This window comes from Myotis lucifugus, unplaced genomic scaffold (assembly GCF_000147115.1).
Source record: "Myotis lucifugus unplaced genomic scaffold, Myoluc2.0 scaffold_1482, whole genome shotgun sequence".
Classification (NCBI taxonomy): domain Eukaryota; kingdom Metazoa; phylum Chordata; class Mammalia; order Chiroptera; family Vespertilionidae; genus Myotis; species Myotis lucifugus.
In genome coordinates, this window is record NW_005872530.1 from 1 (window position 1) to 13,287 (window position 13,287).

Below are 13,287 nucleotides of genomic sequence, written 5' to 3' on the forward strand. Positions count from 1 at the left end.
TCAGAAAAAGACTTTTATTTGCACTGCTGTGGGCTCAGCGGAGTTCTCTCCAGAGGCTGGGCCCTGCGTCGGGGTTCTGACCTTTTTGGATACATGATAAGCTTCCGGTACTCAGGGGTCTTTCCACACATGAGGCAGCGTGGGTGGTTGGCTGATGTGAGAAGCAAGTGAGATTACAGGAACCAAGAGGACGGTTCTGGAGGAGTAAGGAAGGGGAGGGTTATCTGCTCTTGGCTTGCCTTCTCACTCTGGGGCCAGCGTCGGGAGGGCCACTTCTTCCTCCTGCTGGTTGAGTGCTGCCACACAGGAAAGGGTGCTCTCCAGGGGCTCAGGTGTCACTAGCAGACAAGGAACCCTCACTCGCAGCCCACGCCCGCAGCCACCCTGTGTGAAACGGGCATGGTTGGGGGCCAGGAGCACGCCCATTGCCCTGAGCCCAACCTGTTTAGAGAAGGAGACCTGACCTAGGGACTGGGGGACACTCGGTGCTGAAGGGCACGATTGTGGGGAACTGACAGGAATTGGTCCTAAAGGAACCTGTGGCCACTGTCACTAATCCTGGGACAGGCGTCCACAGCACAAGCCCAGCTGCTGACCAGGTCTCCTCTCCAGGCCTGAGTCTCAGGCTCGTTCAGGGCTCTTACAGACCTATAAGAACTGCACAGGACGCCAACATACAGTGCTCAGGCTTTATTCTAGACGCTGGCCAGAGAGCTGTCAGAGGGAGTGGTGTGAAAGTGCCCACACTGGGCTCACCCTGGATGTGGGGCAGGACTCCTGCAGCTTCTAAGAAGTGTGGACTTGAGCTCTGCCAGCTGGTTATGGTGACTTTTTTCAGGTGTTTCTTCATGTTGCCTGAGTTGTCCAGGGGTCGGAAGGCTGACTTGCTGTTTACTTTCCACCAACTTTCACTTCAGTGACTGTAGTGGTCTGGATAGTTCTCACATTCATGGCTACGCCGAAGAGGAGTGCCGCTATGAGGGCAAGCGAGCGACCAAAAACGACTCTCAAATACACCAGTGACATACCACCTGCCCTCACTGACCGCCTTCTTCTTGGAGCGGGTCCGCTGTCCACACTCCCTCCCGCACCACTGTTAATGCACAGGGGAGGGTCCCAGCCTACATGGCAATGGCAGTTCCTGTTATTGTTGCACACGCCCCTGTAGTTGCATTTCGAAGGGGGACAGTTGTAGTCTATGGCCGCCAAGGTAGCATTGCAGAAGCCTTTCAGACAAAACTTTCCACCGCCGCAGGGAGTACCAGATCTCACAGCACCAACATCAGTGCTTTCTGTCCCACGGTGTGCACCCACCCCAAAACACAAGGACTCCCCGATGATTGAGTGATGGAAGCCCACGTGTTCCTGCAACCGAGGCAGATGAGTGACGTTGACACACTGTAGGCGTCCACACATAACGTCAGCGTCCGCACAACGTTGTGGCGCGAATCCAATCGTAACTTTACAGTGTCCAAATCGGTGGCCCTTTTTATTGATGCTGTAGCAGACGTCTGGCGCGCTCAGCGCCCCCTCCCCAAAGATCTCCTTGCAGTGCATACTGCGGTCGGTACAATTGCCCTCATAGCAGTAGCCGTCCTCAGTGCACGGGGTTCCATCTTGCAGATAAAAGTCACTGGGGCAATTCGTGTCCTTCCCCATGCAGTACTCCGGAAGGTCACAGATGTTCTGGATCGGCCTGCAGAGCGTCCCTGCAGGTGCTTGGGTGCAGTTTGTGCAGCACGTTTCTCTGTTACAAATGCTCCCGGGTGAAAAGCGGCAGTCACTTTCGCAGCACGTGTTGCTGTAACACTGCTTGAAGGTCCCACAGTCACACTGCTCTTCGTTTTCCACCACAGAGTTTCCACATCGAATGGTTGTCAGGCTACTGTTTGAATACACCAGCTGCCCTCTTTCTTGGAAGAGGCAGAGTTGTATATTATTATTAAGTACGTGTGCTGTGTGTTGAAAAGAACAGTTACTGAATGAATCTGTCAACACAGGGTATCTGTACATGATGCAGGTGGCCCTTCTCTGGCAAACACACTCCACCGTATCTAACCACAGACCAAAAGTGGTCCCTATTTGGTTGGAGGCTATAATTGATAACAGTAAATAATGTCTGGATAGTTGACCCAGAAAGATCAGATTTCTATTTCCACACAGCGTGTATAGCTCTGGTTTAAAATTAACTTCATGGGGTCCATCTCTTTTCACAATTATGCCTGGATATGGGAGATAATGCTTATGAATGTTGCGAGCATAATCATTAGCAAATGGACCACCTGGCACTTTATAGTTGTTCATGTCGGTTGGCTCTCTCACATTGTAAATGATCAGGAGGCCGATGTAGTACCTCATATTAAGACTTCTGAACATGGCGTCTATCATACTACCTAGATGTACCAGGTATTGGGCACACTGTGACACATTGTTGTACAGAGTATAAATGGAATGGGCACTCATAAGACAGCCTTTCATAGCTCCAATGTGGGATGCATAGATCTTACTGCTGACCCTGGAGGCTGCACTGGGGTTCTGGTCAGAGAACAGCGGGTACCTCTCAGCCTTGTGTCCCAGACTGGACATGGGTCCTATGGCGTTAGTGTCGGCTACGATCTGAGAAATGATGTGTTCAAACCTCTGGGAATCCTTGAGGGGTTTGATTTCATAGGCAAGGTCGTCCACCTTCAGGATGCCTTCCAGGCCCCCATAGCACGTGTCCACGGTGACCATGGAGAGAGGGACGTCCTCCAGGTAGCCCAGGTAGTAACAGTCGAGAGGGACAAAGGGGTAGTCCACCTGCAAGGCCCCCTGGTCATCCTGAGTCATCATCACCAGCTGTCCAGGCCAAAAGAGTCTCTTGCGCCGCATGTGGAGGACGTGTCTCTGGCCCCCAAACCTCAGGCTGTAGGAGAGCCAGCCTGCTGCCCGCACGGCTTTGCTGTGGTGCAGCTCCTTCGTGGGAATCACCACCTCGGAGGAGATGTAGCGCCAGGAGGGGCGACCTTGAGAACACTGGGTGGGAGCCAGCACCACCCAGAGCCCAAGCAGCAAGAGGGGCGTCCTCAGGGTGACGGGGCCCCCTGCCAACCTCATGCCCGTGGTGGGGGAGAACCGTCGATGTGAACGGAGAGAGGGAGGGTCCTCAGTGAAGCCTGGTCCGCACCATCTGCTGTGGCCACTTCCTGCCAAGGGCATGATGACAGAAAACCCACCCTGGCTGGGTCAGCTGAGGCAACAATGACAGGGTGTGGCAGTGGGTGGGGCTGGACCGGCATTCAGCTGGGGTGGAGGTGGGGGAGGTGGGAACCCTGTCTGTGGATGCTGAGGTGGAAATAAGAGACAAGGAAGCAGACCATGTCTCCATTGCATACATGTCAGGCTGTTGTATCGCAAATCAGCAAACTGGACAAGATGCCTAGTGAGCCAATTAGTTAGGAGTCATCTTTATTGTGCAGAAGTTCAGAGCAGATTACCTCTGTCAAATTCTGAATAAACACAAGAGGGAGTATTTCCTTTTTATATCCTTCTAGTTTGTGTAAGATAGCTTATGCCTACTTGATATCTCTTAAGGTGTACATATGTGAAGAACCTTGAAGAAATAATAAAATTCATTCGAGCGACAAAAACACAGTATATGATGATGAAAAATACATTTATTTTTTAATGTCTACTTGTACACTGATAGTCTGACAGAAAACTTTATGACTCCATTTGATATTATCAGTGGGACTTTTGCTGCTGCATCACTGATGACAGAGATTTCACATCAGGTTTATATTTCGTGACCTTCAGAGATATGCACGAGCTACTACTTTTATCCGTCAGGCTACTCCTATTATGAGACTTAACAAAATTCATCACTGAGCCCTAACTGGTTTGGCTCAGTGGATAGAGCGTTGGCCTGCGGATTCAAGGGTCCCAGGTTCGATTCCAGCCAAGGGCATGTACCTTGGTTGCGGGCACCTACCCAGTAGGGTGTGTGCAGGAGGCAGCTGATGGGTGTTTCTCTCTCATCGATGTTTCTAACTCTCTATCTCTCTCCCTTCCTCTCTGTAAAAAATCAATAAAAGAATTTTAAAAAATGCATCACTGAGAACAAAGATTCACAAGCGTATGTGGATGAAAACATGGAGAGTAACGCTGTTGCAAAGATTTTTAAACAGAAAAAAATTTCTGGAGTGGCATTCCAAGTCCTCAATAGTTCGTTTTCGACACTTCTCTCTGGTACTCCTGTCTCTAATCGCTTTGTTTTTCAATGTTTTCCAAGTCAACTCTAAGGTCAATAAATTTCTGCTTCCAAATTGAGCCACTCTGAAATTCAATAAACTGCATTTCAAAGTCAGCCATGTCTATCCATGAAAACATTTGTAAGTTTAGTTCCTCCAGTTTCATGCTGTCTGGAAACCTCATGAATTTTGCTGTCTCTTCCAGTTATCTTAATTTTGCAAATCTTGAGAAGAACTGCTCAATAGTTGACTCGATGATGTTTAAAAACAGCTTTTGAAGACTTTGACAGTCAGTTCTGTCATCTTTTGGGAGGTCTTTGATGTGCCTCTTGAGGTTTGGGAAATATCAAAATCTCTCACCATCCACATCCCTCTTAAAGACTTCCAGTTTCTTTTCAAAAGCCTTTATGTTACCAAACATAACATCAAGTGTCTTGCCAGTTCCTTGTAATTTAACATTTAAGTCATTCAAATGTTCACAAAAATTGTAAATGGAAGATTATACGAGAGGGTTTCGCGTGCCAGCAAAAGGTACTGGCGTGCCATGTTTGGCACACGTGCCAGGGGTTGCCCACCCCTGTCCTAAACCTTGACTAGCTTAATATCCTATCTGAGTTATTAACTCTTGTCTTTTGCCGGTAATAATACAAGCTTGTAAACCTTCTAAAATGTCTTGTCCCCATAAGTTGACTGCAATTCCAGAGACAATATATGGCTGAAACCATCCTGTTTGTCCTTCCTCATCTTTCCACTTTAACACCGCAGCGCTGCGTTACGTGTTATCAGGAATTCCAACACCCGTGACAGAGCCCATAACTTCTACCATGGACCAACTTGGAGGCCAGAATTCTTGACTGATGACACGAATATCTGCTCCAGTGTCTACTAGACCTTTCAACATTTTCCTCTCTATTCTTAGATTAATCATAGGAAGGGTCTTGCTAATTTCCTGTATCCATTATGTATCTGAGCTTCCAAATCTTGGTGTCCCTCTCTTCCTATTTATAACTTCACCTTGCTGAATATAAGGCAAAATCAGGAGCTGAGCAATTCTTTGTCCTGGAATAATTTGCATAATATGTTTGCATGCTAAAATTACTTTGATTTCTCCCTTATATTCTGAATCTATGACTCCAGGAAAAACAGTTAGTCCTTTGAGCGTATTTTCACTCTTTCCTAGGACTAAACCTGACATTCCTGGTGGCACAAGTCCCCAAATTCCTGTAGGAACAACTTATCTAGCCATATCGGGGATCAGGGTGATTGTTATTGTGCTATTAAGATCAAAGCCAGCCCTAACAGGTTTGGCTCAGTGGATAGAGCGTCAGCCTGCGGACTGAAAGGTCCCAGGTTCGATTCTGGTCAAGGGCATGTACGTTGGTTGCGGGCACATCCCCAGTAGGAGTTGTGCAGGAGGCAGCTGATCGATGTTTCTCTCTCATTGATGTTGCTAACTCTCTATCCCTCTCCCTTCCTCTCTGTAAAAAATCAATAAAATATATTTTTTTAAGAAAGAGCCTTTCAAAAAAAAAGATCAAAGCCAGCATTTCTTTCTGTGACTTGAAGGAGGGAATCTACTGTGGTCCTGGCAGGGTGGAACTTCCCCTTTTTTAATAACGGGGCTGGGGGGAGCCCCTCCAGCTGTTTCCCTGCGGCTGGCCATTTCTTATGTCTTGATTTAATGGCTGGCCATTTCTATGAAATTTAGATCGACATTGATTGGCCCAATGACTCCCCTTCTTACATCTGGGACATAGACCTGCATCACCTGAGTTGGGAGGCGGAATGATTACGCCTTCTCCCGGAGTGTCACCTTTTGGCTCTTACGTTCCTTTTTTCAATGTGCTTGTTGTCCACAATTGAAACATAATTTGTTTCTTGTTGTGATTGCGGCAGCTCGTAAGCTTGCCTGAAAAATGCCCGACCCCACATTCTGACGTGCTCGAATCGTTTCCGTAATGGTACTGTTTCTTCTTAGAGGCATTAGACATTTCTTACAATCAGCATTGGCATTTTCATAAGCTAATTGCTGAGTCAAAACATCTCCTGCTGTCTCATGTTGAATCTGCCTTCTCACTGCTCCAGTGACGCGAGCTACAAAATCAGAGAATGACTCAGTGGGCCCTGCATGCACTTACTACAGGCTCCTTCAGGTTCCCCTTTTGCTGGTAAAGTCCACCAGGCTTTTCGTCCACAAGGTCTAATTGGCTCATACGCCTGCTGGACGTCACTAAATTGTCGCTGTCCTGCAAGCATCTCAAAAGTTATGGGAACATTCTACCCGAGATTTGAAGAAGCTTGCTCTTGACATTTCTCTAAAAATTCTCCTTTCTAGAGCAAATAATCTCCTCCATCCAGACTAGCACAGGCTAGAGAATACCAGTCATAAGGAGCTAGGAATGCTTCAGAAATGTTAGTTATAATTTCTCCAGTAAATGGAGCATTTGCACCATTCTGTATTACACTAACACTCAAGGCCTTTATCATTTTAAAGTCAAATCTTTCATGCTGTCTTATTATTTGATTTGGGAATTGTGGATTAGCTACCTGTATAATAGGAAAAGCAAGTCTATCTTCTACTGTCATGTCCTTTAATCCTTGTCTCATGGCTTTTTGCATAGGTGATTCTATTAGTGGCGATTAAATGTTTCAGAATCAGGACACGAAGGCCACTCTTTCAATTTATCTTTCTGCTTCTCTTTAGAAGCAGAGGGTGCAAGGGGAGGAGGTCTTTCTTCTTTAAAAAGCTCTAACAAATGCATTACCGTTTCCCACAAAGAGAAACAATTTGGAGGCAAATATTTCCCCTGCTGCTGAGCTACCTTCAAGTTCTGACCTATCCATTCCCAACATTCAATATCCAATGTACCCTCATCAGAAAACCATGGATTATGTTCTACTAGAGGCCCAGTGCACAAAAATGTGTGCACTCGGGGGGTCCCTCAGCCCGGCCTGTGCCCTCTCGCAGTCTGGGACCCCTCAGAGGATGTCCACCTACTGACTTAGGCCCGCTCCCTGGGGAATCGGGCCCAAGCTGGCAGTCAGACATCCCTCTGGCAGCCCAGTAGCCCTCGGGGGATGTCCATTTGCCAGCGGGGAGCAGGCCTAAGCTGCAGTCGGACATCCTTAGCGTTGCTGAGGAGGCGGGAGAGGCTCCCACCGCCACTGCTGTACTGGCAGCCATCAGCCTGGCTTGTGGCTGAGCAGAGCTCCCCCTGTAGGAGCGCACTGACTACCAGGGGGCAGCTCCTGCATTGAGCGTCTGCCCCCTGGTGGTCAGTGTGTGTCACAGTGACCAGTCATTCCCAGTCATTGTGCTCTTAGGGTCAGTTTGCATATTATCCTTTAACTATATAGGATAGAGGCCTAGTGCGTGGGTGGGGGCCGGCTGGTTTGCCCTGAAGGGTGTCCTGGATCAGGGTGGGGGTCCCACTGGGGTTCCTGGCAAGCCTGGGTGAGGAGCTGATGGCTGAGGAGCTGATGGCTGTTTGCAGGCTGGTCAAGCCCCCCCCCCCCCACACACACACACAGTGGGGACCCTCACCCCATGGAGGTTTGGCCAGCCTGGGTGAGGGGCTGATGGCTGTTTTCAGGCTGGCCACACCTCCTTTAGGGTGGAGGGTCCACTGGGATGCCTGGCCAGTCTGGGGGAGGGGCTGAGGGCCGTTTTCAGGCTGGCCAAGCCCCCCGGCGACGGAAGCTCCCAGCCTCTCTTTTTTTCTTTTTCTTTTTTTTTTTTTATCCTAGGGTTTATTTACCTTCCATAATTGAAACTTTGTAGCCTTGAGAGGAGCTTAGAGCCAGCCAGGGCGGGCGGGAGGGAAGCCTCCTGCTCGCTCCAGCTCCGTGGCCATGGCCGGCTGAAAGCAGGTATCTGGGGTTTATTTACCTTCTCTAATTGAAACTTTGTTGCTTTGAGTGGAGCTCAGAGCCGCCACGGCAGGTGGGGAAGCTTGGCTTCCTCCATCATTGGGGCAACCAAGCCTCCTGCTTGCTCCAGCTCCGTGGCTGCCGGCTGCCATCTTGGTTGGGTTAATTTGCATATAGTCGCTCTGATTGGCTGGTGGGCGTGGCTTAAGGCGTAGCAAAGGTATGGTCAATTTGCATGTTTGACTTTTATTAGTGTAGCTAATAATCTGTAGAAACTGTAAAAGAAGATCTTCTGAAACTGCAACTCCCTTATCCTTTAATAAGCAAGTTAGAAGTCTATAGGAAAGTCTCTCCTCTCTCAACAAATTCTGCCCCATTTTGATCTGGTTGAAACAAAAGAAATCACTCAAGCACTTAAGGATCCATGGGCTTCCACAGCTGACACGAGTTTTGCAAGCAGTTAAACTTCCACCACCAGGTAAGGTGATATTTTCTGCTCTGGCAAATCCTTTTCCTCCAAGATCCTGTTCAGAGCACCAATGGTGAAAGGCCACGGCCAGCGTGGCTTTCAGGTTCAAAGGCTTGGAGAAAGAGCTGATGCACAAATTGACAAGCAAGACATAGGAATATTAATTTTTAGAATTACTGGGGGAAAACAGAGGAAAACTCAACTAGAGAAGTCAAGTTCCCGCTGAGTCTCCGTTCCCACCTGCTTTTATTTACTAGGATACACACCTGCCTTTAGGAATGCGGACAGACATATCAATGTGGTGGGCTGTTTCTGTTTCCCGAGACCCGCACGGGAAAACGACAGGTTCTTGAGCGGAGGAGCTGGGGATTAAGAAATTAAAGAAAAGACCAAGATGCAGAAATAGATTTTAAGCTGGGGCCAGGTGGGCGCCATCCTCTCTGATGGAGAGGCGGCAAAGCGGCCTGAGACACACAGCAGGTTTATTTTAAAGGCCTAGATTTACATATCTAGTTCCGCCCCTGCCTGATTAACATGTCCAGCCTTATTGGGGAAGCATGTTCCCAGGGTGTGGCTCTGCCTAAGCTCTGAGTTCAGCTGATAATAATTATAAGAAAATGCCTAGGTGCCTCCCAGGTGGCCCTCTACAATCAATGGTCATGTTTAGTAAACAGTAAGATTGTCAGGTTTTGGGGGAGTGTGCTTTAGGCCATTGAGTCAGCAGCAGGTAATAAAATGTAGATATTCACCCTGTGAATATCAGAAGGAGTCCCGGCTAGCCTTCTGCCAGACTCCTCACATTTATATTAATTACTGTTGATCTTGGTTTCCAGCAGAGAACCCTTTCTTAAACTTTTTAATCAGACATTCCAGAACGGTATGTTTTGAGGAGCTCCCCCCATGATGGTGTCCAAAATGATGAACTAAAACCCTCCCAGTGGACAGTGGCACGAGACAAACAAAGGAGAGTTCTTCCTGTCGTCCACCTGGCCACTTCCCTCTCGGGGAGTTAGGTGCCTCTTAGCACTGGTAGGTCAGTAGACGCCCCTGCCCCGGATCAGGTCCACCGGGAGGGACAGTGTCCCACAGAACCTGACACCACCCGAAGCCATATGAGGTCACCACAGAACCGCAATGTGGGACTCACTCAGGCGCCGTAGCTGACACCGTGGGGCACAGTCATCACACACACGTGCACACAGCTTCACACAGAGTTCAAGACTCCCGCCCCAGGAGTCTCCTATCCTATGCGGTGACCACGCCGCTCAGCAGGTGATCAAGCTCACCTTCCGCCTTAAAGGCGGGCCTGAACTCGGTCCAGGGCCCCCGGGGACACTTGCTGGTCTGATGGCCTGGTCCTGGCAGACTTTATTGTCTTCCCTGGGGTCCCTTCAGCACAGCAGTGGCTGAATACTGCTGGCCCGGCGACGGTCAGGGTCCAGTGAAATCACCGGCGGTGTGCCTTCCTGTCCATTGCGGGGACCCAAAATTAGCAGCCTCCTCTGCTGGCTTCCAACAATGGTGGCTGAAAGGGCCAGAGTGGCTCTTGGCTTCTCGGTCAGGAAAACAAATGTTATGGCAGAAATCAGGCTGGGCAGAAGCGACAATCCAAATGTACTCGGAGGTTCAGAAAAAGACTTATTTGCACTGCTGTGGGCTCAGCGGAGGTCTCTCCAGAGGCTGGGCCCTGCGCCCGGTTCTGACCTTTTTGGATACATGATAAGCTTCCGGTACTCAGGGGTCTTTCCACACATGTGGCAGCGTGGGTGGTTGGCTGATGTGAGAAGCAAGTGAGATTACAGGAACCAAGAGGATGGTTCTGGAGGAGTAAGGAAGGGGAGGGTTATCTGCTCTCGGCTTGCCTTCGCACTCTGGGGCCAGCGTAGGGAGGGCCACTTCATCCTCCTGCTGGTTGAGTGCTGCCACACAGGAAAGGGTGCTCTCCAGGGGCTCAGGTGTCACTAGCAGACAAGGAACCCTCACTCGCAGCCCACGCCCGCAGCCACCCTGTGTGAAACGGGCAGGGTTGGGGGCCAGGAGCACGCCCATTGCCCTGAGCCCAACCTGTTTAGAGAAGGAGACCTGACCTAGGGACTGGGGGACACTCGGTGCTGAAGGGCACGATTGTGGGGAACTGACAGGAATTGGTCCTAAAGGAACCTGTGGCCACTGTCACTAATCCTGGGACAGGCGTCCACAGCACAAGCCCAGCTGCTGACCAGGTCTCCTCTCCAGGCCTGAGTCTCAGGCTCGTTCAGGGCTCTTACAGACCTATAAGAACTGCACAGGACGCCAACATACAGTGCTCAGGCTTTATTCTAGACGCTGGCCAGAGAGCTGTCAGAGGGAGTGGTGTGAAAGTGCCCACACTGGGCTCACCCTGGATGTGGGGCAGGACTCCTGCAGCTTCTAAGAAGTGTGGACTTGAGCTCTGCCAGCTGGTTATGGTGACTTTTTTCAGGTGTTTCTTCATGTTGCCTGAGTTGTCCAGGGGTCGGAAGGCTGACTTGCTGTTTACTTTCCACCAACTTTCACTTCAGTGACTGTAGTGGTCTGGATAGTTCTCACATTCATGGCTACGCCGAAGAGGAGTGCCGCTATGAGGGCAAGCGAGCGACCAAAAACGACTCTCAAATACACCAGTGACATACCACCTGCCCTCACTGACCGCCTTCTTCTTGGAGCGGGTCCGCTGTCCACACTCCCTCCTGCACCACTGTTAATGCACAGGGGAGGGTCCCAGCCTACATGGCAATGGCAGTTCCTGTTATTGTTGCACACGCCCCTGTAGTTGCATTTCGAAGGGGGACAGTTGTAGTCTATGGCCGCCAAGGTAGCATTGCAGAAGCCTTTCAGACAAAACTTTCCACCGCCGCAGGGAGTACCAGATCTCACAGCACCAACATCAGTGCTTTCTGTGCCACGGTGTGCACCCACCCCAAAACACAAGGACTCCCCGATGATTGAGTGATGGAAGCCCACGTGTTCCTGCAACCGAGGCAGATGAGTGACGTTGACACACTGTAGGCGTCCACACATAACGTCAGCGTCCGCACAACGTTGTGGCGCGAATCCAATCGTAACTTTACAGTGTCCAAATCGGTGGCCCTTTTTATTGATGCTGTAGCAGACGTCTGGCGCGCTCAGCGCCCCCTCCCCAAAGATCTCCTTGCAGTGCATACTGCGGTCGGTACAATTGCCCTCATAGCAGTAGCCGTCCTCAGTGCACGGGGTTCCATCTTGCAGATAAAAGTCACTGGGGCAATTCGTGTCCTTCCCCATGCAGTACTCCGGAAGGTCACAGATGTTCTGGATCGGCCTGCAGAGCGTCCCTGCAGGTGCTTGGGTGCAGTTTGTGCAGCACGTTTCTCTGTTACAAATGCTCCCGGGTGAAAAGCGGCAGTCACTTTCGCAGCACGTGTTGCTGTAACACTGCTTGAAGGTCCCACAGTCACACTGCTCTTCGTTTTCCACCACAGAGTTTCCACATCGAATGGTTGTCAGGCTACTGTTTGAATACACCAGCTGCCCTCTTTCTTGGAAGAGGCAGAGTTGTATATTATTATTAAGTACGTGTGCTGTGTGTTGAAAAGAACAGTTACTGAATGAATCTGTCAACACAGGGTATCTGTACATGATGCAGGTGGCCCTTCTCTGGCAAACACACTCCACCGTATCTAACCACAGACCAAAAGTGGTCCCTATTTGGTTGGAGGCTATAATTGATAACAGTAAATAATGTCTGGATAGTTGACCCAGAAAGATCAGATTTCTATTTCCACACAGCGTGTATAGCTCTGGTTTAAAATTAACTTCATGGGGTCCATCTCTTTTCACAATTATGCCTGGATATGGGAGATAATGCTTATGAATGTTGCGAGCATAATCATTAGCAAATGGACCACCTGGCACTTTATAGTTGTTCATGTCGGTTGGCTCTCTCACATTGTAAATGATCAGGAGGCCGATGTAGTACCTCATATTAAGACTTCTGAACATGGCGTCTATCATACTACCTAGATGTACCAGGTATTGGGCACACTGTGACACATTGTTGTACAGAGTATAAATGGAATGGGCACTCATAAGACAGCCTTTCATAGCTCCAATGTGGGATGCATAGATCTTACTGCTGACCCTGGAGGCTGCACTGGGGTTCTGGTCAGAGAACAGCGGGTACCTCTCAGCCTTGTGTCCCAGACTGGACATGGGTCCTATGGCGTTAGTGTCGGCTACGATCTGAGAAATGATGTGTTCAAACCTCTGGGAATCCTTGAGGGGTTTGATTTCATAGGCAAGGTCGTCCACCTTCAGGATGCCTTCCAGGCCCCCATAGCACGTGTCCACGGTGACCATGGAGAGAGGGACGTCCTCCAGGTAGCCCAGGTAGTAACAGTCGAGAGGGACAAAGGGGTAGTCCACCTGCAAGGCCCCCTGGTCATCCTGAGTCATCATCACCAGCTGTCCAGGCCAAAAGAGTCTCTTGCGCCGCATGTGGAGGACGTGTCTCTGGCCCCCAAACCTCAGGCTGTAGGAGAGCCAGCCTGCTGCCCGCACGGCTTTGCTGTGGTGCAGCTCCTTCGTGGGAATCACCACCTCGGAGGAGATGTAGCGCCAGGAGGGGCGACCTTGAGAACACTGGGTGGGAGCCAGCACCACCCAGAGCCCAAGCAGCAAGAGGGGCGTCCTCAGGGTGACGGGGCCCCCTGCCAACCTCAT

General features: G+C 50.0%; 2 protein-coding genes across 2 annotated transcripts; both read right to left on the bottom strand.

Moving 5' to 3' along the window:
* Positions 1–891: 891 nt before the first annotated feature.
* Positions 892–3,096, bottom strand: LOC102434699 (disintegrin and metalloproteinase domain-containing protein 21-like). The gene has a single exon (XM_006107843.1). It carries the CDS (start codon positions 3,094–3,096, stop codon positions 892–894), a length of 2,205 nt encoding a protein of 734 aa, XP_006107905.1.
* Positions 3,097–11,082: 7,986 nt separating this feature from the next.
* Positions 11,083–13,287, bottom strand: LOC102435009 (disintegrin and metalloproteinase domain-containing protein 21-like). Its single transcript, XM_006107844.1, has one exon. It carries the CDS (start codon positions 13,285–13,287, stop codon positions 11,083–11,085), a length of 2,205 nt encoding a protein of 734 aa, XP_006107906.1.